Source organism: Microplitis demolitor, chromosome 1 (assembly GCF_026212275.2).
Source record: "Microplitis demolitor isolate Queensland-Clemson2020A chromosome 1, iyMicDemo2.1a, whole genome shotgun sequence".
Lineage (NCBI taxonomy): Eukaryota > Metazoa > Arthropoda > Insecta > Hymenoptera > Braconidae > Microplitis > Microplitis demolitor.
The window spans coordinates 7184300-7205802 of record NC_068545.1 but is presented as its reverse complement, the minus strand read 5'-3'; the positions used below and the strand labels follow the sequence as shown (position 1 = coordinate 7205802).

Sequence of the window (21503 nt, the reverse complement as noted above, 5' to 3'; positions counted from 1 at the left end):
TAGTCCTCTATGGTAATCCATTAAAATGTTATCAGTTTTTTTTGTATCTTTCATTGCTGAAATATTTTAGAAGAAAAAAATATTTCAGAGGATTCATTTTAAAAAATTTGAGCATGTATTAGTTTTTTTTTTTTTTTTTTTTTTTTTTTTTTAATGAGAATCTCATGATTACAAAATTATAAAAAATTAATAAATTTGCCAGACGAATGTAAACATTCATCTCATTAAACGTTAATGATAATAAAAATAAAAAAATATTAAAAAGTAAGTTGGCAAGGCTTTAAGAAACAATTAAATTTAAAACATTTAATAAATTTATAATAGTAATTATTCTAATGTTATTTTACAAGAATTAAATATATTGATTATTTATAATTTAATTAAAAATTAGTTTGGATGATTGGAAGTTTTGCTATTGAAAAAAAAAAAAAAAAAAAAAAAAAATCAGTCTGTCGGTTGACCCTGCGGGCCAGCCCCAAAACTTCCCGCCTATTTCGAGCTCTTTGAGCTCGAAAATACTTTTGTATGCCTTTATTTTCGAAAAAAAAGGTTTTTTACCATTTTTTCTCAAACGATATCTCTCGAACGAATAAACCGATTGAGACGTTCAAGGTGGCAATCGACGCGTTTTATTGAGCTCTACAACTGATCAGATTGTGAAATTGATTTATCGAGTCGTTTTTGAGAAATTGTCAAAATACTAAAAAATTTTGTTTTTTTTTAATTCTTTCGACAACGGTTTCTCTTGAAAGAATTAACCGATTTTGATGTTTGAGGTGGCATTCGACGCGGCTTATGAAGCTTTAGAGCCCAGTCGTTTTTTGAATCAATCCATCGAGAACATAAAAGGTTATCCAAAAAAAACATTTTTGAAAAAAGTTTATTTTTGGAATATCTCTGAATGAGCCCTACCGATCAAGTTTAATTTTTTTTCAGCTTCAAGATATTCGCAAATCGCGTCTAATGACATCTTGATGATCAAAATCGGTTCATCCGTTAAAAAGTTATAGGTATTCACATACGTACATACATACACTCGGACATCATCGTGAAATTAGTCAGGATAGCTTCCTAGAACCTCAAAACGTCAAGATCTCTTGGAAATTCGATTTTCAAAAATCGGACTGAAACCAATAACTTCCCGAATTTTTGAAAATTTGCAATTTCCTTAGCGGGAAGTTAACAAATAAATAATTGGTCTCAACTTACGATCTACTCAATGATATTTTTTTTTAATGCAATTTTTTTATTTATTTCAATTATTGTAATTATTATTTTATCAAAAATAATTTTCACTATTTATAACTCCAAGTTTCGGCTTTCTATTAATAAATATTTATTGCAATAGCCAAATGAATGTTTTTGATTTTATCAAAAGTTTCAATTGTAATTAACTTATAATTTACAAAAATTTTTTCTTCAAATTTTAACAATCAAGACTACTCATCAAAAGGCGGATGAACTGTAACGTCACATTCGCTATCAGGTAAACGTTGACAAGTCGGAACTGGACCCACTTCACAAACACATTTAACACACACTGAACTGTAACCGGTAGCTTGATTAAGTTCATCTCCATAATTCATTATCAAATTACCAAATTTACAAGTCACGTCTGTAACAAAACGATACAATTTTTTAGTATAATATTTTTATATCACAAAAAAAAATACGGCTTACCCATTTCAGGATCTTCAGGTGTCTTAAGTCGTTTAATAACTTCATCTTTATCATTTTCTAAAAAATTTTTTAATTAAAATATTTAATTAACTCATAATAAGTAAATAATTTAAGTACTTACGGCATCTGTAAGCAACACTACAATCAGTTTGAGGTGATTGAGAATTATAGTAAGTCGGCACACAATCATTATGAATTTCATAAGCATGGTGTAATTCTGCTCCACATTCATATGCGTTTGTTTTACAAAAAGGCTCAATGTTTTGTCCTTTAAATAAATTAATCCTTATATTTATTCATACAATTTTTTTTCAGTAATAATTAAAGAATAAGTTATTTTAGCGAAAATATTTAAGATTATTTTTCATAAAATTTGATAAAAATATTTTTTTCCAGGCTAAATTTTGAAAAAATTCAGTTTTTGTAATGTCATAAAATCTTATATCGCTCTTTAAAAAAAAGTTTTTATTAAATTTAATTTAGCCATTTTCTGTATAAATATTTATAAAATTAATTTTTCCTGAAATTTTATAATATTGCTAAAAAGTATTAATTACTGACATGTCATACAATTTTGATGGAATTTAATTTTCGTACTATTTTTGGAGAAGTTATCAAATTTAATTATTATTTTTGTTCGATCTTTTAAAACTAAATTTTTATTCATGTAATTATATATATTCCAAAAATACAAAAATATTTGAAACTTCTGAACATTAAAAAAAAATAAATAAAAAGTATCAATAACTGATATGACAACAATTGTCTCCTTACTATGGGTGTGCGAATCGTATTCCAATCGCATATAACAATTCGATTTGAAATTCTGATCAAATTATTCATTCAAAAATTTACAAATAATTCGAATATTAACAAATTATTCGAAAGTTCGAATTATTCAATTCGAAATTCGAATTAAATAGTTTGATTTGATTCAATACGAATAATTCGTAAGTTCGAGCTATTCGCACACCTCGACTCTTTACTTTTTGTCAAGGTATTATTAAAAATAGATAACGAATTTATCAATATATAATTTTTGAATACCTGTGTAACCAGGACCACAATAGCAGTTTTTATTTGGTTCCGATGACGGCTTAAAGAATTCACCATCTTTATAAATTTTACCATCTACTTCACACGTTGGTCTATCTTCCGGGTTTTCCGCTATCAAAACAATCGATCAATATTTTTTTTTAGTTAATTAAAATCAATTTTTTTTAATATCGTAATTAAATATATAAAATACTTACGACAAACTATTTCACCTCCACAACAATCAGCAGCATTCTGTCGTGAATAACATGTTTCATTTACGTAACCATCTTCCGGGCAATCTACTTCAGCACAGGAAAATTGAGCTCTATGACATAAATAATTATCGAAATAAAAAAAATTGTTAATGTACCACCTTTTTAAAACAGACTAAAAAGTATAAAATAATTTCTCTGAGCCCAATGAAAATTTAAAACCACATACATATTCCGAACTTCTTACAGGTAGTCCTGAAAATTCATGGTTGTGAATTTTAAATAGCTATGAAAATACTTGTACGATTTAAAACAAAAAACGTGTGGCGCATGCAACAAATAATTGATACATTAATAATTCAACTAACAATTTTATTACATTGCAAATTATATGAACCAATGTGTAAGTTTTCTCATTGATAGCTCCACTCTTCACTTTTTGGATATGTATTGTGCATGCACTCCACGTTTATCGTTTCAAATCTTACAAGTACTTTTATAGCTATTAAAAATTCACAATCATAAATTTTCAGGACTACCTCTAACAAATTCGGAATTTATATGTGGTTTTAAATTTTCACGAGGCTTATTTACTGCTTTTTGTATTGTGTATGAAATTTTGAAATCGATTTTAAACACCTTGATAAGATAATGACAAAAACATGCGACAAATTTCAGGTTTATTTCATATTCAATTGTTTTTTTCCTTCTGAAAAATAAAATTAAGAAGCAAGCAATAATCATTTTTCTAAGAATTATACTTAAAAATGTTAAAACAAATTAAAGCCACATCCTTTCTAGTTAAAAATCTAAAATACATGATTCTATTCATAGTACTGGGGGTCCTAGTCGTCGCATTCTATCTCTTTTATTGTATCTTCATTACATGGTGTTTGTTTGTCTGTCATCCAGTTGTGAGCTATATTCAAGAATATAACTCATCTAGAAGTTAGTTTTAAATTGATTATGAATATTTGTACCGAACAAACAAACAATTGTTTAACCGAATACAAATTTCATTTCATTTTATTTTATTTATTTATTGATTTTTTTTTTTTCATTTTTGTTTTTTTTCTTTCTTACTTCTTCTTTTCATCTTTTTTTTTTGTTTTTCTTCATTTTCTTGCAACGTCATCTAATTCTGAGCTATGTTCCTAATTTCAAGTCTTTAGCTCATTGGGATGATAGTTCAAAATCAATTATAAAATTTCCCCCAAATAGACATGCATGAAAGCGAGTTAAAAAAAATGTGGTAATAAAAAAATTAATATAATATTTAATTAATTATCTATTATACTAACACTCCAAGAGTTTCATCACATGTACAAGAAATATCACAAGGATTTGCGTCTTCATCTTTAAGTGAATCTCCTATTGCATATTCGTGATCGTTAACAATACATTTTTCTTTTGGTCTTGATTTTAAATGATCGCAATCAAATTTATAAGGACAACAACTATCTGGAGTCTTGTAAATTGGCTTACATTTAAGATCTTTGTAGTATTGTAAAGGTCCTGGACATGTTGATGGATCACATTCGCCATCTAAAAATTGAAAAATAAGTTATTTTGACCTAAACTATATCAGTTATTTATTATTTTTATAAAAATAAAAAAAAAGAATTACTATTATAAAGACAATATTTATTCAATAATTAATTAATAAATGTTTAATTTAAAATAATTATTTTAATTAATTTTAGTTTTCGTTTGAAGAATATTCTTCTCAACAGAAAAAACTCTAAGTTTATTTCTACAATTTATAAAAATAAAATATTATATTTTTAACGAATATCAGTTTTTGTCTGTTTAGTAAATTATTTTGAATAAAACCTATAAATTATTAAAACAAAAATATATTAAATTTGAAAATTCTAATAAAATAATTTATCGAATCATGAAAATTTCTTCTTCATTAAAGTTTTTTTTTGGTTTTTAATGTACACTGAGTAAAAAAAAGGCTATTAAGGTAGTACAGTCAGTTTTAGAATTACCATTCAGAATATTATGAAATTCGACATATTGGTAGAAAATGCTAAGAAAAAGATCTAATTAAATTTTTGAAGAGCTACAGAAAACCAGTAAAATTCTGATTTTCATACATTTAACATTGAGCGACATGAGAAATTACAGGTTTCATCGAATTTATTTTTTCTCCTGTAGCTCTTCAAAAATTTAACTGGATTTTTTTCTTATCATTGTCTACTAATCTGTCGAATTTCATAAAATTCTGTACAGTAATTCTAAAACCGACGGTACCATCTTAACGTATATTATCACTTGATTCAAAAATTAACTTAAATAATATCTTTAATTAATAATATATTTTATTAGTATTTATTTATTAAAATATCCCGCAATTTACATAATGTTAGAATATATAATATACATATATCGTAGTGTGAAAAAAGTAACTCCACAACAATAGGGTAGAGGTATTGTTTTTAGCCACTTTAGGCCCAGTTTTGGAGACTTAAAAAATTTAATGAAAATTTTTTTAATACAAGTTATAATAAAAGACTCAGTACCCGATCAGGAAAATAGTACTCGTTCACTCATGTATTTGTATATCTATATTTACTAAATTTTACTAAATATAGATATACAAATACATGAAATGATCGAGTACAAGTTCCCTGATCGGGTACTATAGGTCTTTTACCTTACATAATGGCATAATTTATTTTAAATATGTTTTAAAATACTTTTATCACACTATTTAAACGCAATTTTTTTTCATACTTTTTTATTAATTTAAATAATGATACTAAAGTTAACCGGCGCCTAATAATTTTTGAATTTTTTTTCAAAACTATAAATTATAAAAAAAAATATATATTTAAAAAAATTACACCTATAATTTATATTATTTTCTAAATGTGCATATTTGTTTTTTTTTTGTAATTAATTTGTTGAAAAAAAATTACAAAAATTGTTAATTATCTAATAACTTCAGGATCATTTAAAATAAAGTATTGAATTAATGTACAAAAATTGAGCAGTCGCCACAAAAGGTACTTCTACCCAATAATTTTAATTACCAAAACTTAATTTTCACTCAATTCCGAATGTACTTCATATTTGAAAGTATTTATAGTACCGCCGAAGAAATTTATAGTTAAAATATAATTTGACTAGAAGAAGAATGCTGATACTTATTTTTATCAATAAATAATTTTTATATAATTATGGAATGAATTACTTTTAATTACAACATCACGACTTTTAGTATAAGTATACTTTTTTACACTAATAATAATAATAATAAACTATTGAAATAAGAATATATTTTATTGATGATTATTAATGAAACTAATTGTTGAATCAGCATTTTTTTTTTTATGTTAAAAATATTTTATACGTTCAATGTATATTGTTAATACAAAATTTTCTTACCAGCTAAAATATTTAATACAGTAAAAGATAAATACAGGACACCGAAAAAGAAACTGTGCGTCAATGCCATAGCTAAACAAGTATTGTGAATTAATGCTCAGAAGACTTGATTTTTTATATAACGCAGATCAATGTAAATATTAATATATAAATACATTAACTCGTTAATGTGTGTTGACTAATTTATTTGTATTTGTAAGGATACATTAATACAATAGTATACGTGCAGAAAATAATAATTCTTGTATATATTTATGGATTATAGATTATTATCGTATTTTTTTAAGAACTTGAGGTCATCACTTTGAACTTTACAATTTCTTTATGAACTTTAAGTAATTTAACTATAATAAAAATTTCTATTTTGTAAAAAATTCAATTTATTTTCATATTTTTAAATGTCTTTAAACATTTTTTATTATAAATATTAAACAAAATAAATAAGTTAAAAATGTAAAAAGAAAATTTTCTTGAAAGTGATAAAACTTATTTCAAACGTATTGATAATTTAATCTGCTATTTTAAAAGAACCTTCTGTAATTGTCGCGTTATCAACTGACCTATTAATGTTTTAGTCAATATATTATATAATTATTGAACTTTACGAATTAATAAATAGTTATTTCCTTTTATAACACTTACGAAATTTGCTCTTTAAAAAAAAAGTAAATGATTTAAAAAATTTTAAAATATAAGAATATTCTTATCTATTTGCTAGTTATCGATTTGCTTATGATAAAAAAAAAATTTCAGTAAAAAATTTTTAAATTATAGCGGGAAAATGAATTTTAAATAGTTTAGGAAAAGAAATTTTTTTAAATAAAAATTTTACGTGTATTTTTTGTATAGTATTGGATAAATTAATTCTTGTTCAGTATTGAATGATGTATGTTTGATTAATTATTTATAAATAAAAGCTGGAAGATTTTTGGTCACGTTCCTTGTTGAATAAACCTTGACAATTTGAAACGGGTACACTTAGTTCCTAAATTTACAAGTCACATCTGTATATACAAATAAACACGGAGAAAAAATGTAGTGAATACATTTTCGAGCTCGAAGATAAGTACTTTTCCGATTACGTTACAGCATGAGACGGAAAATCAATTAAAATATTGTTGATAGATAAGTTGAATGAGTTCTATAGAGTTTCAACGATAAGGTACAATAAGAAAATCGATATTTATTTTACCATAAATAACTACAAAATTTTTATCGTTAACTCATCATGAATTATTATGATATCTTATACCATACAGAACGATTAAGGTTTGTTACTATTCTGTCTATAGAACACGATATCATTACTAGGTACTAATGGTACTATTCATTCCTATAGGAGTTTAATAAAAAAAATTAAGATTGAATATAATTACTAATAAAATCAATAAAATAGCCTTTCCTATTAGAAAATGTTTACCCGTCCGATTCGTCCTATAGATAACGATTGTTTAACGATTCAAAACTAATCGTTTCTTATATATATTTCTATCTATTTTTTGTACAAGGTCATGTGTGATATAATTGTTGGATATAATCAGCAAATATTGTTTTGAATTAATATAGATAAATTATATATTGAATACGAATTCGAGTTTGAAAGGTTTTTAATAAATGATATGAAGTTTTTTAAACTTAGCTTTGGAAAACTGCTCATTCAAGAAATTTAATATTAATCCAATAATACTATATCTACAATTTTGATTTGTTATTGTTTATACATTCTTTTAATGTATTTTTTTCCATGCTTCAAGTTTTTAATCAAAGATCGGAAAAAATATATTGCAAATACATGTTCAAATTATATATTTATTTTTTAATTGTTCTTATCTATTGACCTCATTACATTGCGTAATAAATTCTCTTAGTCAATAAGCTCACATAATTGTTTTATTATTATTTATATTTATGGATACATGATGAATAGTTTTATAACCAAACGTTAAAATAATTTTTTTTTTAATAATTATTTATTATTATCAAAAGGCGGATGATTTGTGATGTCACATTCGCTATCAGGTAAACGATAGCAAGATGGTATAGGACCTACTTCACAAGTACATTTCACACACGCAGAATCATAGTTCGTAGCTTGATTAAGCTCATCTCCGTAATTCATTGTCAAGTCACCAAATTTACAAATCACTTCTGAAATATAACAAAAGTTAATATTTATAACTTAGTAAATAATTTTCATACCCATATTTCTTTTTTAAAAATTAATACATATACACACAAAATATATACATATACACAGAAAAAAGGATTTCTTGGCGCAAGAAAAGTTTTGTATTATGAAATGGAAACAAAAATTTTCTCGATAAAAGAAATTTTTCCTCGCCCCAAATAATTTTTTCTTGACTCAATAAAATTTTTTCTCTCCCCAAGAAATTTTCTTTTTCAATTCATAATGCAAAACATTTCTTAAAACAAGTAAAAGTAAAATTTTCCTTAGGGTGAGTAAAAATTTTTTGCGCCAAGAAATCCTTTTTTTCGGTATATTTAAACTTACCCGAATTAGATTCACTGGCTAGATTATTTGGAACAACTTGATCTCGTTTATTTTCTGTAATAAAAATGTCAACAATTTGGTAAGTAATAAATTTAAAATTTAAGGTACTTGATGAATAGTAAATATTTACGGCATCTGTATTGAATAGGACAGCCATCGCTTAAGCTTTCAGGTTTATGATAAACGGGGGCACAATTGTCATGAACTTCACGAGCATGATTCAATTCAGTTCGACATGTGTCCACTAATGTTACACAGAAAGGTTCGATGTTTTCACCTTATGAACAAAATAATTTATTTGTATTAATATAAAATAATGATTATTCATAGAATAATTACCAGTGTATCCTGGACCGCAATAACAATTTTTTTGTGGTTCTGCAGCCGGGCTGAAATTTTCGCCATCTTTGTAAATTTTACCGTCGACTTCACATGTCGGTATATCTTCTTGTCTTTCAACTGTAAAATAAATTATTTATTGCTTATATATTATAATAATTAATTCTTATTGTTTATAATAAATTTTTAAAAATTACTTACCACAAACCTGTTTACCAGGACAACATTGAGTTGCATTACGAGGAAGATAACAATTAGGATTAGATGGAAACCGAGAAAAACAATCTACTATTGCACAAATGAAACTTGCTCTAATTGATAAATTTAATATAATTTAAAAAGCAATTTAAAATATTTAAATAATTAATAAACTTTATCACTAACACGCCTCTTTGGTTAGAACAAAAGCATCCTTTACTACAAGGATTTTTATCTTCATCTCTCAACTGCTCTCCAACTTCATATTCATGGCCGTTTATGTAACACTTTGTCGTAGATCTTTGATCTAAATGATCACAATTATACTTATACGGACAACAATCTTCTGGTGATTTATAAATTGGTGTACATTTTAAATCTTGGTAATAATTAAGAGGGCCTGGACATTTCGATTTATCGCAATCTATCAATTAAATAAATTCATTAATGTCACAACAGTACCTATTATTTAAACAGTATAATTTATAAATTTACTTACTGTCATTAGCAAAAATTCCTAATACATAAAACAAAAAACAATAAGTTGAAAAATTACGTGTCAATCCCATGACTACTCACAGATTATAAATAAAATATAAATCCGTAAGAACTTATGTAATTGTTTTCAATCTTATATATCTTCAGACAGAATTATCTCTTTAATAATATTATTATTATTATTATTATTATTATTATTATGATTCTTTATTTATATTTTTTTAAAGTTGTATAACTACATAGTGTTTTAACTACGTAAACAACCAATCATTAAGTAGACAAGAGATAAAACTAAAATGCTATTGAATAAACAATCATGAATTTTAAATAGTTAATAAGAATAAATATTTAAGTATTCAATTTTTTTCTTTTGAATTAAAATAATAGACAAGTTACTGGAAAAAAAATCTGAAATGGTTAAGCTTGTGGGCCTCCAGAACTTTCTGCTGTTTTCGAGCTGAGAGAACTCGAACTCAAAAAACATTTGGACCGAAAAAATTTACATTTCGCTGAAAAAAATTAACTTTTGTCCGTCGATATTTTTAGAATAAATCGGGCAGTTTACACGTGCTTTGTAGGGGTCGTAAATACTTATTGAGACTAAGATTTGATTAAATTTTGAAGCAAATCGGCTGAGCAGTTTACAAATTATACGAAAAAGACCTAAAAAAAACTATTTTTCGTATTACTCGTAAACTACTCGACCGATAGACTTTAAAATCTAATCTGATCTAAGTCGTGATGAGCCCTTTCGACCCACCTCGAAATAGTCAGAATAGCTTTCTAGGACCTCAAAACGTCGGGATCTAATGAAAACTCAATTTTTGAAAATCGGACCGAAATCAATATCTTCCTTTTTTTTTAAATTTGCAATTTTTGTAAAGGGAAGTGAAAAAAACGATATACGAAAAACATTTTAGGTAACTTAAATATAAATGAATAAATACGGCATTAATATATTTTTGTGAAATAATCAGTTTAATGAATCAATTAGTATGACAGTACGTCTATTTTCACTCGGTATGGTGTTAAAAACTTAAATTATTAGTTTTTGTTTTTATTTCTTATAATAGTTTTTATTTTATTTAATGTAATTTCTTGGGTTTCCAACCCTCTGAGCCCTTGAATGATCATCGTGAATTGATAGGACTGTTCAAGGGCGTGAGTTATTGTGGATGTTATTACATTGACATCAAGCCAATGGCAGCTGAAACACATTGAGATGAGAATTAACTATTTTCAACCGTGACTTTTACTTGATGTTTTCCATTTGGTGTGAAATGATTCAATGTGTTCAAGATTAACACCTAAAAGTATAAAATAATTATTAAAAATAATTCATTAATTTAATTATATGCATTAAGATAGGAATTATTTTATTTTAAATATTTCTTAATTTAATAAAAATACACTCGCTACAGGCCTTGTAAATGTAAAAAGAAAAAATGCATGTCAAGTTGGAGCCCTTAATTTTACTATTAACGCGAGCTTCAAGATGTATTTTGTAAGAAATTTGATTCTTTATTGATTCCAAATAATAAATTAATTTATCTATTTATTAATATTAAAACTGAGAGCTCTAACTTTGCAGAAATTTCTTTACTTATTTTGAAAGTATATAGAGAACAACAAATATTCAATTTAAAAAATACCTAAAATAAAGACTATCTTAAAACTAACGAGCTTTTATTGATAAAAACAAACCTGCACTTTTTGCTAGACCGTCTGGACTAAAAGTTGATGATTTTCTATCCTCCGCATTTATACCTGTTAATAAAGTAACAACTGGCGCTTCATTGCTGTCACTGCTGAGGCCAACTTTATTTTGCTGAGTAAGATAATGACAACATTCGATAATCTGGAAGAACAGCCAAGCTTCTTTATCTTTAGGTTTAGGTCCTTTAATTAACGGAAGAGCGAGACGTTCGTGTTGTCTCTGAGCTCGTAAGAAGCGTGATCCTTTTTGTAATTGATTTTCTAACCATCTTGTAGCTTCACGTGCTCGTCCGCTTGTACGTTTCATTTCATCTAATGCTGATACAACTAAAATATAGTAATGGAATAAATTAATATAAACTATTTATTATAAAATAAATAAATTTGACTTACCTATTGAAGGAATAACAATGACAAATTTTTTAGCATAAACTAAACGTTTTAGAACAGGTGTATGTTTAGTAAGAGCTTCATGATCGACAACAAGATACGGTGACATTAATTTAGATCTTAAACGAGTTTCTAAAGCCCGTACTTCAGCTTTTAGCCATAATTTACCCATATGACGCATCAATTTACCGCGTGGATGATCAGAATTCATTTCATTGTTATCATTAACAACATCACATTCTTCTTGTTGCTTATCATTCTTAACCAAAACAGGTTCTTTTAAATCCACAACAACATACAAATTCTGTTTTTCATCAAATTTAAAACCCGAGTCTTCAATAGTGCATATAAATTTACCAAAATCAATAAGTTTTAAAATTCTTAAAAGTATTTCTTCATTTTTAGTAATCATAAATTTACGTAATATTTTCCAATTAATATCCTTGTGAGCATTTTCTAAAACATTTAATCCCCGTAAATCAATATCTTCAGGCAGTGGGACTATTTTAGTATACTCTTGTAATTTATTAGCCGTCAAAGTAACTGATTCACGGTCCCATTTATCAATGACAACAGATGTATCAATATTTACTAAATTAATAAAACCAGCAATACGTTGTAACAGAGTCCGTGAACTATTGGCTATCATTTTAATAATCTCTGGATTACCTTTTAACCAATCAAAGCATATTTTAATGGAATAAAATAAACGCTCTTGTGACAACGCATTAAAATAATTCATCTGGTCTACATGTTTCTTCTGATAAATATAATCAATTGGTGAATTGGCTCCATTAACATGAGCTGTATCATGTTCATCTAAATTATTAACAGCATTATCAGCAGTTACTCCATCATATAATTTATTATCATCACCAGTGGTAGCGTGACCATTTACTAAACCCACTTCTTCAGTCTCAAAACAATTTTCTGCTTGGTCAGTTTCATCGTCCGTTATATCATCAGGATCTGAATTAAGCTGACAATCACTAAGCGCATCTTCCTCCGTTTCTGAAATATCGGAATTTAAATCATCACTTGAATCATCCAAATGCGGGCCATCTACATCACTGTTGTCTGAATCCGAAGAATTGATACGTTTACGTGGACGACGTAATTTACTGAGTAAACTTTTTTTAGCTTTGCCTTTAGATTTAATATTACCGTTAACATTGACCAAATGTCCATTAACAGAATTTGATTTATTATCATTAAATTTTTTACTATCATTAGCATCATTATTTAATTCTTCTGAATTTTCCGGCTCGACAATTTGTTTTTCTTCAGCATCATAAACTTGTTCTTTAATCAATAATCCATTTGGCAATGATTCAACTATACATTTTTGCAAATTATCTATTACTACTTGTATCAATTGAGACAGCAGTGATAAAATAAATGCTATGATACCGTGAACTTGAGATGACTCTTTAGATTGTAATTTAGATATTGACATTAAACAAATAGCAACCATTTTAAAAATAATATCTTCACTTAAATTTTTTAAAGACTCATCAGATTTATAGTTTTGTAAATATTCTTCAATAGTTCGCGCTATTTCCCCTTTACTATCATTATCATCAGTGTCATCACTACCACCATCTAATTTATTCGTTTTATCATTTAGTTTATCAGTTATCAGACAATTATCAATATCAGCCAATAATTTTTGACAATCATCATTTATCTGATCTGTATTAACAGGTGTACAATTGTTCCATTTTTGTAACAGAGTAAAAAGACGAGCAACACAACGTTGCGATGGTAATTTTTCTTTTCCGTTAAATAAATGTGATGATATAATACGTTTTAAATTACCTTCAGCTCCTTCAAATGATTCAGGACATAAAATACAACGCATATAATGATAAACAGCGTCAACACCGTAATTTTTATTTCCCGCAACTGTTCCCAATTGATTGTGAGGCATTCCGATATTTGGATCTATTGTTATTGCCATTTTGTAGTATCTTGTTGCTATCATTGGATCCCAGGTTGGATCTAAATCTAATTTGTAACGAGCCAAGTCACCCAAGCAGATTAAACTACGATGAACTATACGGATTACACATTGTTGAGCTTCTTCTGATTTAAATTTTTGTTGTATAGTTTTGTCTCCATGCTATTAAATTTTAAATTAATTAAAAACATTTCTCACATTCAAAAATAATAATATTACATTATAGTCACAGATAAGTAGACAAAAAAAAAAATAAAACTATCAAACGTCTCTTGTTTATTGAGACTTTATCAAGTAACTGAAAAGTACAGATAACAAAAATACAATTAATAAAATTTGTAATTTGAAATACATCAGATAGTATGTCAAAATTTGAATGAGTATATTACGTATATGTAATTATGTGAAATAATAAACTTAATATTGGACTATTTAAACTGTTAGATAGTTTCATTTTTTTGCTCACTTACCCGTGACCATAAATTAATATTGTATATAAGGTACCTGCGGGTAATAAGGCCTAGCTAAGGGAGATTTTGAATAGAATCGAAAATATTGCATTTAATTATCGAAATGTATCATTAATCTTTATTCCAACACATTAGCCATAAAATGTAATGAAGTAATGGTAATTTTTACCATAAACAAACAAGAAATTATACTTTCACAAAAACCATACGAATAGGCCTTATTTTACTACGGTAGGGTAATAAGGACTACGGGTTAAACAAACTGGAATAGCTTAACTATACTTAATAAAATTGGTATTAGAGATGAATCATCATTTACATTTAGCAACAATACTTTTTAAGAATCAGAAGACTAGATTGTTTTGCTCAACAGCACTTAAAACTATCAGTATCCTTTTTAAGAGTCAGAAGATTAGATTGTTTTTTATAATTTCTTCTGCGCTACGACAGCATATGATGGATGATGAAATATAGAAGACAGGGAACGTGGTATCGGAACTCTATAAATTTGTCGTAGCATCTCTATGTAAGACCCTTCTACTAGAGTAGCCTTTAGCGGAGGCGATTATTTTAAATATCATTTCTGTCACTTAGGCTTTATTACCCGCGGGTATCTTATTTTATATTCAGTTTAATAATAATGAAATAAATAAAACTTACGTCTGATAGACCATGTCTCTGTTGTGGAAAAGCAAAGTCAACGATACCAGCTAAATCAAGACCACATTCCAATTGTAATTTAAGAATCAAATGATGATAAAATCCCACACCCACTGATAAATGAGTTGATAATAAAGCTTTTTCAACTTGATTCCAAACGTTTCCCTACAAATTAATAAATATAATTTTAACACAACTACACAATAGTTTTAAGTTATTATAAAAATATCAGTTATAAATAATAATTTTCTGTTATTATAAATAAATTACACATTTATTATGAAGAAAAATTTTCAGATTTAAAAAATTTATTTTTTTATCAATATGGAATTTGATTATTCAAAAATAGATGTAAAATTTTAATGGCCTGATTTTACTATAGTATTTTATTAGAGTGGGAGAAAACATAAAAAAATAAATGCAACAGAGGCAATTGAAGTCTGCAAAATTGCTTAACTTTATCATATTGAGAATAATGCACTGAGAAAAGCTTCGCGTTATGAGGCGTGCAATTAATAAAATAAAATACCTTCCGTAATCTTTTAGCTGTTGACACGACATCATAGAATGCACGTCGCCACAAAAGCTCTTCAATTTTTCGTGCATGGCCAATGGGATCATTAAAAATTAATCTTTCGCAATAATCTTTAAGTTTGCCACGTAATATTTCACCTGATGGTGTAAATATGTCTTTTATTGTTAATGCTGATGCTTTTTGATCATCAAGCCGCTTTGCTACATCTGTAACTCCTCTGTAAAAGAAAAAAAAATTATTTAAATTTGTGACAGAGTATAGAAATTAAATAAATAAAAATAAAATATTATTTTTCTAACCTGTACAATTTTCTGGTAAGTTCCAGGTAGTCTGTATTATTAACAGCATCCACTGCAATATTGTGATGAGACTTCCTCATTTTTAATTATTTTCTTCAACTCATATTTCATCCCTTTTGTATTATATATTTTTATGACAAAACATTTAATCATCTTACTGCGATCTCTTGGTGTGCGTTACTACGTCTCGGTATTTTGTTTGAATTCGTCATTTGATATTTATTTTATAATTTTTATTTCGTCTTGTTTTTATAAAATTAAAAAATTAAGAGTCAGATATACAATATAAGACAAAAAAAGTATATTTTATATTTTAAACGTGAATATTAATTATCAATTGACATTGGAGCACTTATTTCTTTTTATTGTTTTATTATATTGTAAGTAAATTCATAATATTAGTGTATATAAGTAAATGTGTAGAATAAGAAGTTAGAACACATAAATGACTTCACAAATCCATCAAAATCAAAGATAATAAAATATATATGCTACACATTTATAATGTTCATTGAGGGCAGAGATAAGAAGCGTTAACTTAAATTGCATATAACCTTCAAAAAATTTTCTGGTAAGGCCATCACGTACAAAATTTTTACACTAAAATGTTGGACAATTTCAATTTGTTTCAACAAAAAATGACAAAGATGGCGCTATGAATTATTTACTGGCCTCAATAAGTTTGAAATAAAGAGGGTGATCCCTAATAGCACAGTTTGCTTTAGCAAAAGTTTTACTCACAAAAGTTTCCTTGAATTTTTCGTTAAATGTTTGTCAACTTTGGACTTTTTCATTTTTGACAACAATTTATATACAACTTGCTATATAATTTGACGTAAATTTACTACTCGAATTAGAATGCATACTCACTTCAAAAGTTAACTAAAAAAAAGTTGTCGTTAATTTTCAGGCAAATTTTATGTCAATTTGTTGTTAATTTGACTTGAAAAATTGTTAAGTATTTTTTACCGTCAAATTGTAAACAATTTTATGTATAAATTTGCCTTCTGAAATGGTAAGAATGAACATTACCGACTTTTTTTTTTTCGTAAAAAGTTATTTTGAAATTGAAGAAAAATTGACCGCGAATTTTTATTTTCAACTTTTGCTGTCAAATTTGACGGCAAATTCGGACAGCAAATTTCAGGTAATTTCAACATCAAATTACCCTCAATTTCAAGCTAAAGTAGCTATTAGGGTACTTTTAAGGCTGGGCCGCATCTCACAAAATCTCGAAGTTAAGAATTGTAATTATTTATTAAATAATGATCCTAACAGCGATTTTCTTAGCTTCCGACTAAAAGTAGAATACGAACTTCCTCGGAAGATTTTCATCATTTGAGTCCCATAAATATTCAAAAAGTAATTAGAATTCTTAAATTCGAGACTTTGTTATCCCAGATAGCAAAGTGACGTCTTGTTGAGTTCTGAATGAGTTCCTATTTATGATTTGGACATCTCATCAACAACTTAAAGAAGCATTTAAGCAGTTCTCAAGATGTCTAATGAGCCACCTAATAAGCTCAGTAAAACGTTTTTAAAAAGAGTTCTGAAAGAGTTCTTCTTTCTGACTTCGCATATAAGACCAGTATGAATTTACCATCCCGGGTCACAATATCTAGCCTCAATTTAGCGTCATCGAACCCAAGTAAGCCTCAATCCAGCCTCACTGAGAAAAAAAAGCATTTTGAGCCTCAAATGATATTCAAAGAGCCTCAATGAGCCTCAAATAATGCTCACAGAACCTCAGTGAGCCTCAAATGGTGATCAGAAGCCTCAAATAATACTAATCGAGTTTAAATTACATTTTAAATTACATAGTCCAGACTAGGTTCATTTGAGGCCCATCGAGGCTTATTGAGGATCTTTGAGCATCATTTGAGGCTCATTAAGGCTTTTTGAACATTATTTGAGGCTCAAAATGCTTTTTTTACTCTGTGAGGCTGGATTGAGGCTTACTTGGGTTCGCGCGCGATAAGGCTAGATATTATTATGACCCGAGATGACGTCTTTAAGGAGTTCTTAATTTTGACTTCATAAAGAAGTTTAAAAATGAATACATTTAGATGTCACAAATCTGACGTCTTATTTATGGAGTCTTCAAGAACTCTTAATTAAAAGTTCTTAAAAATGACACCTTTAAGAAGTAATTATAAGACTTCTTGAGGACACCTTCAAAAAGACGTCGTAAAGCAGTCATTCCTACTTGAATGTTGTCTGGGTAGGTACGACCAAGCCTTCAAGAGCTTGTCAGCCATACTTTTTGTTTTGTTCATCTTTTTAACTGGATATTTTGTTCAAATATAACATTTCACTCGTACAGTGTGAGTGTTATCTCAATTAAAATTTTTTATTTTGATGTAACGTATAAACTATTGAATGTACATATTTTGTTATGGTCCAAGTTTACTTTAAAATTTGCTTGCATTTGTTGCGTTGGCTACATTTTCGTTCGGACCTCTCATATATATGGCCCCAATTACATTTAAAATTTCGCACCTTATGTATCATAGGTTAAGTTTTCATTGTAAGTGCTTTATTAAGTTAGTTTTCAATAAGATATTTCTTTAAATGACTGTAGTTCACAGCCTGTATTTTTTAATTAAAATAAAAAAAAATTTTATATATATCAGATAATAACAAGTATGGTGCATTTGTTATTCAAATTTTTTTCAATAGATTCATGACACAAAAGTTTGTTATTTAACTTTTGATTTAATTAATTTGATATGAACATATAAAAACTACCCATTTGAGATAATAAATAATATTTAAAAAATGTCAAACAGTATAACCTGGTGCTTCATAAGTTATTTATTTAAAAATAACCACAAAACTGGGATTTACAGATTTATTAAAAATTATAATACAACAAATGTATACAATTATCCACGTAAATTGAAAAGTTCAATCAGAGAAAGAAAGTTATACATGCCTGAAAGCAATTTTACAAACACCGAAATAAATAATCGAATCGCTGAAAGGAAAAGATATAATCAGCATGATGATGAACTTGGAATGAGTTACGCTAAAGCTGTATTGACATTAGTTAAAACTCTTGATGTAACGAGAGACAATGCATTAAAAGTTGTTCGTAAATGGAAAAGATTTACCAAACTCCCGAGAACAACGATAACTAAAAATTATCAATTATTACGTGTAGCTGATGTTGATAAATCGACATTGAGAATTCATATGTATGCATTAGCTCACACTACTGATGATTTAATTAAAAAAATATCATTTATCGAAAAGATTAAATTGGATATAAATTCCTGTATTCCGTTATTACAATTATCAATGACAAAATTAATAGCATTGTCATATACTACTAAAAATGATAGAATAGTTAATCCGGAATTCAATAACAGAATTGAATATATGGCTAAAAATTTCGAAGTAATATTTTTCATTACTTATTAACTATACGCTTATTAATGGATTTAATGATTATTATTATTATAATAATTATTCTGTTTATTTGCAGTGTAGTATAGAAGAAATGTGTACTATTTTATTAAGAAATAAATTTATGCTAACAATAAGTATGTATAGGATTAAGAAGATTACTAAACTCTTACTTGGTAATTATTCAATTTATTAAAAAAAATTTTGTGCAACTTTTGGTTAGAAAGCACGTCTTAAATTGGTTAAGATATAACCATTGTTATATAAATGATATAACTAAATAATTTTTTGAAAAATTTTTTCTGGCGAAATCACGACTACGTTGTCTTCCATTGATGCTTTAACTTATTTTTTTTAATTGATAAAATTTTGATACGTTTATGACAGTTGAAAGTCATTGAACATTTTTAAAAAATGGAGGGCGTGCCCTGCCTGAGAATGGTCTTATTACGATTTAATATTATTTTTTCGTTAATTAAAAAATTTAATGTAGTGTTTCTTTTTACCAATAAAAGACATTCTTTCTTACTATTCAATGCATAAAGTATTGTACTGTTTTGAGTAGAGAAGGCTTTCTACTTAATTCGTTAATACACTATTTTCCGTAGTGATACTAAAAATTTTTTTATTTATAATTATTATTTCATATTTACATATGTGGAAAACACACGACACATTGTGCCCTACAACGATGAAAAACAAATTTTTACACACTATCATCATAAATTATTCAAAATACAATATTTATTTTAATAGCGAGAAAAATTAGTATAAAAATCTATGTATCTAAATATCACTCGTGAATTTAACATATGTAGTCTTAGTTTGACATTAATAATAATTTTAAAAATCATGGACTTATTGTCAGTATTTACTTTTATATTTTTATTTAAATAATTTTTTTATTGCCTGTCAGAAATTTTGAATTTTTGGCAGGCAACAAAATAAAATATTTAGTAGCATTATAATTAAAGTTTGACTGATTGATTTCTTAATTTTTAGTAAAAAGTGTTGATATTTTTGTCAATAATATGGTCTATTATTTTGAATACATTTTTCTATTGAAAAGCATTAAAAAAAAAAAAAATTGATCATATTATTTAAATAAAAATTTATAAAGCTAATTTAAAATTCTGTAATTTTTTTAAAAAGTTGTAAGTGGCCCATATTGGCTCATAGCGTTTGTGTTACCTCTTAGGACAATTTTTTAAAAAAAAATTATGAAGCCCATTTTATCCCAAGGGTTCATTTTGCCATACTTGATAGTGATTAAAATCTGATTAATTGATGAAAATAATTTTTTTCTGTTCAAAATAGATGGAGGGTTTCTAGGAAGAAATATAAAACACGATTTACATGTTTATAAACATGGTATAGAAACAATAAAAGAACGAATTGAACGAGTTAAACATGCAGGTGTTAAATCATTGAAGCCGTGGATTGTTCGTTGTTCACTTGAAGTGCTTGAAAGGTGTGTAATTTATTATTTTTTAAATTAATAACAATAATTGATGATTAATAACATGTTACAGAGTTGAAGAAAAATATATTGATCGAAATAATTTCAAGGGACCTCATGAACAAATTTATTATTATATAAATTTATATTATAATTGTGACAAAGAACTAATTGATGCATTCATTAAACGTGACCCTAAATTGCTAAAGATTAATATAAACAATTTAGTTAAAATATTAAAATTTTTACGTAGTAAAGGGTATCAATTTGAAGAAATTTATCGCCAGCCAACTATACTTCACCGTAAAGAAGAAACACTGCGTGAAAGATACGATAAATTGATTCAGTGTCATGTTAATCATCCACCATTAAGAATGATTATTTCACCTAAATTTACTTCTCAAATAAATTTAAATAAAAACGTTGAATCACCCGATTGAATTGAATAATCAAGATAATTAATTTTATCATTATACTAATTGAATTGTACAAATAATTTATATATTTTGAATAAACATTTTAATACAGATAAAGTATTGATTCTCTACAGCGTTAAATATATAAATATTTTTTTTTTTTTTCGTAATTCCATTTTCAATCAATTATTACGAGTCTAATAATTTAAAAAATATATAACTACAATTATTATTAATTTTATAAATTTAATCTATATTCTGGGAAAATATGGTAAAAAAATTACATTTTTTGAGAAAATGTATCGTATTAATTTTTT

At 26.7% G+C, this 21503-nt stretch overlaps 4 protein-coding genes across 4 annotated transcripts; 1 reads left to right on the top strand and 3 right to left on the bottom strand.

The window, feature by feature from the left end:
* Nucleotides 1-1213: 1213 nt before the first annotated feature.
* LOC103568427 (kielin/chordin-like protein) lies at nt 1214-6522 on the bottom strand. The gene is made up of 7 exons (XM_008545279.3): nt 6327-6522; nt 4232-4475; nt 2934-3043; nt 2728-2847; nt 1802-1948; nt 1681-1737; nt 1214-1615 (listed from the first exon to the last, which is right to left on the bottom strand). Exons 1-7 carry the CDS (start codon nt 6394-6396, stop codon nt 1440-1442), a joined length of 924 nt encoding a protein of 307 aa, XP_008543501.1. The 5' UTR covers nt 6397-6522; the 3' UTR covers nt 1214-1439.
* Nucleotides 6523-8121: 1599 nt separating this feature from the next.
* LOC103568426 (uncharacterized) lies at nt 8122-9973 on the bottom strand. Its single transcript, XM_008545277.3, has 7 exons — nt 9875-9973; nt 9562-9799; nt 9379-9488; nt 9178-9297; nt 8969-9115; nt 8839-8892; nt 8122-8474 (listed from the first exon to the last, which is right to left on the bottom strand). Exons 1-7 carry the CDS (start codon nt 9942-9944, stop codon nt 8293-8295), a joined length of 921 nt encoding a protein of 306 aa, XP_008543499.1. The 5' UTR covers nt 9945-9973; the 3' UTR covers nt 8122-8292.
* Nucleotides 9974-10828: 855 nt separating this feature from the next.
* On the bottom strand, nt 10829-16476 carry LOC103568425 (nonsense-mediated mRNA decay factor SMG5). The gene is made up of 6 exons (XM_008545276.3): nt 15904-16476; nt 15599-15821; nt 15070-15234; nt 11983-14101; nt 11578-11916; nt 10829-11180 (listed from the first exon to the last, which is right to left on the bottom strand). The coding sequence occupies exons 1-6, from the start codon at nt 15981-15983 to the stop codon at nt 11113-11115; spliced, it is 2994 nt and encodes a 997-aa protein (XP_008543498.1). The 5' UTR covers nt 15984-16476; the 3' UTR covers nt 10829-11112.
* Nucleotides 16477-18264: 1788 nt separating this feature from the next.
* Nucleotides 18265-21293, top strand: LOC103568424 (uncharacterized). Its single transcript, XM_008545275.3, has 4 exons — nt 18265-19302; nt 19391-19487; nt 20629-20782; nt 20844-21293. Exons 1-4 carry the CDS (start codon nt 18682-18684, stop codon nt 21208-21210), a joined length of 1239 nt encoding a protein of 412 aa, XP_008543497.1. The 5' UTR covers nt 18265-18681; the 3' UTR covers nt 21211-21293.
* Nucleotides 21294-21503: the final 210 nt, after the last annotated feature.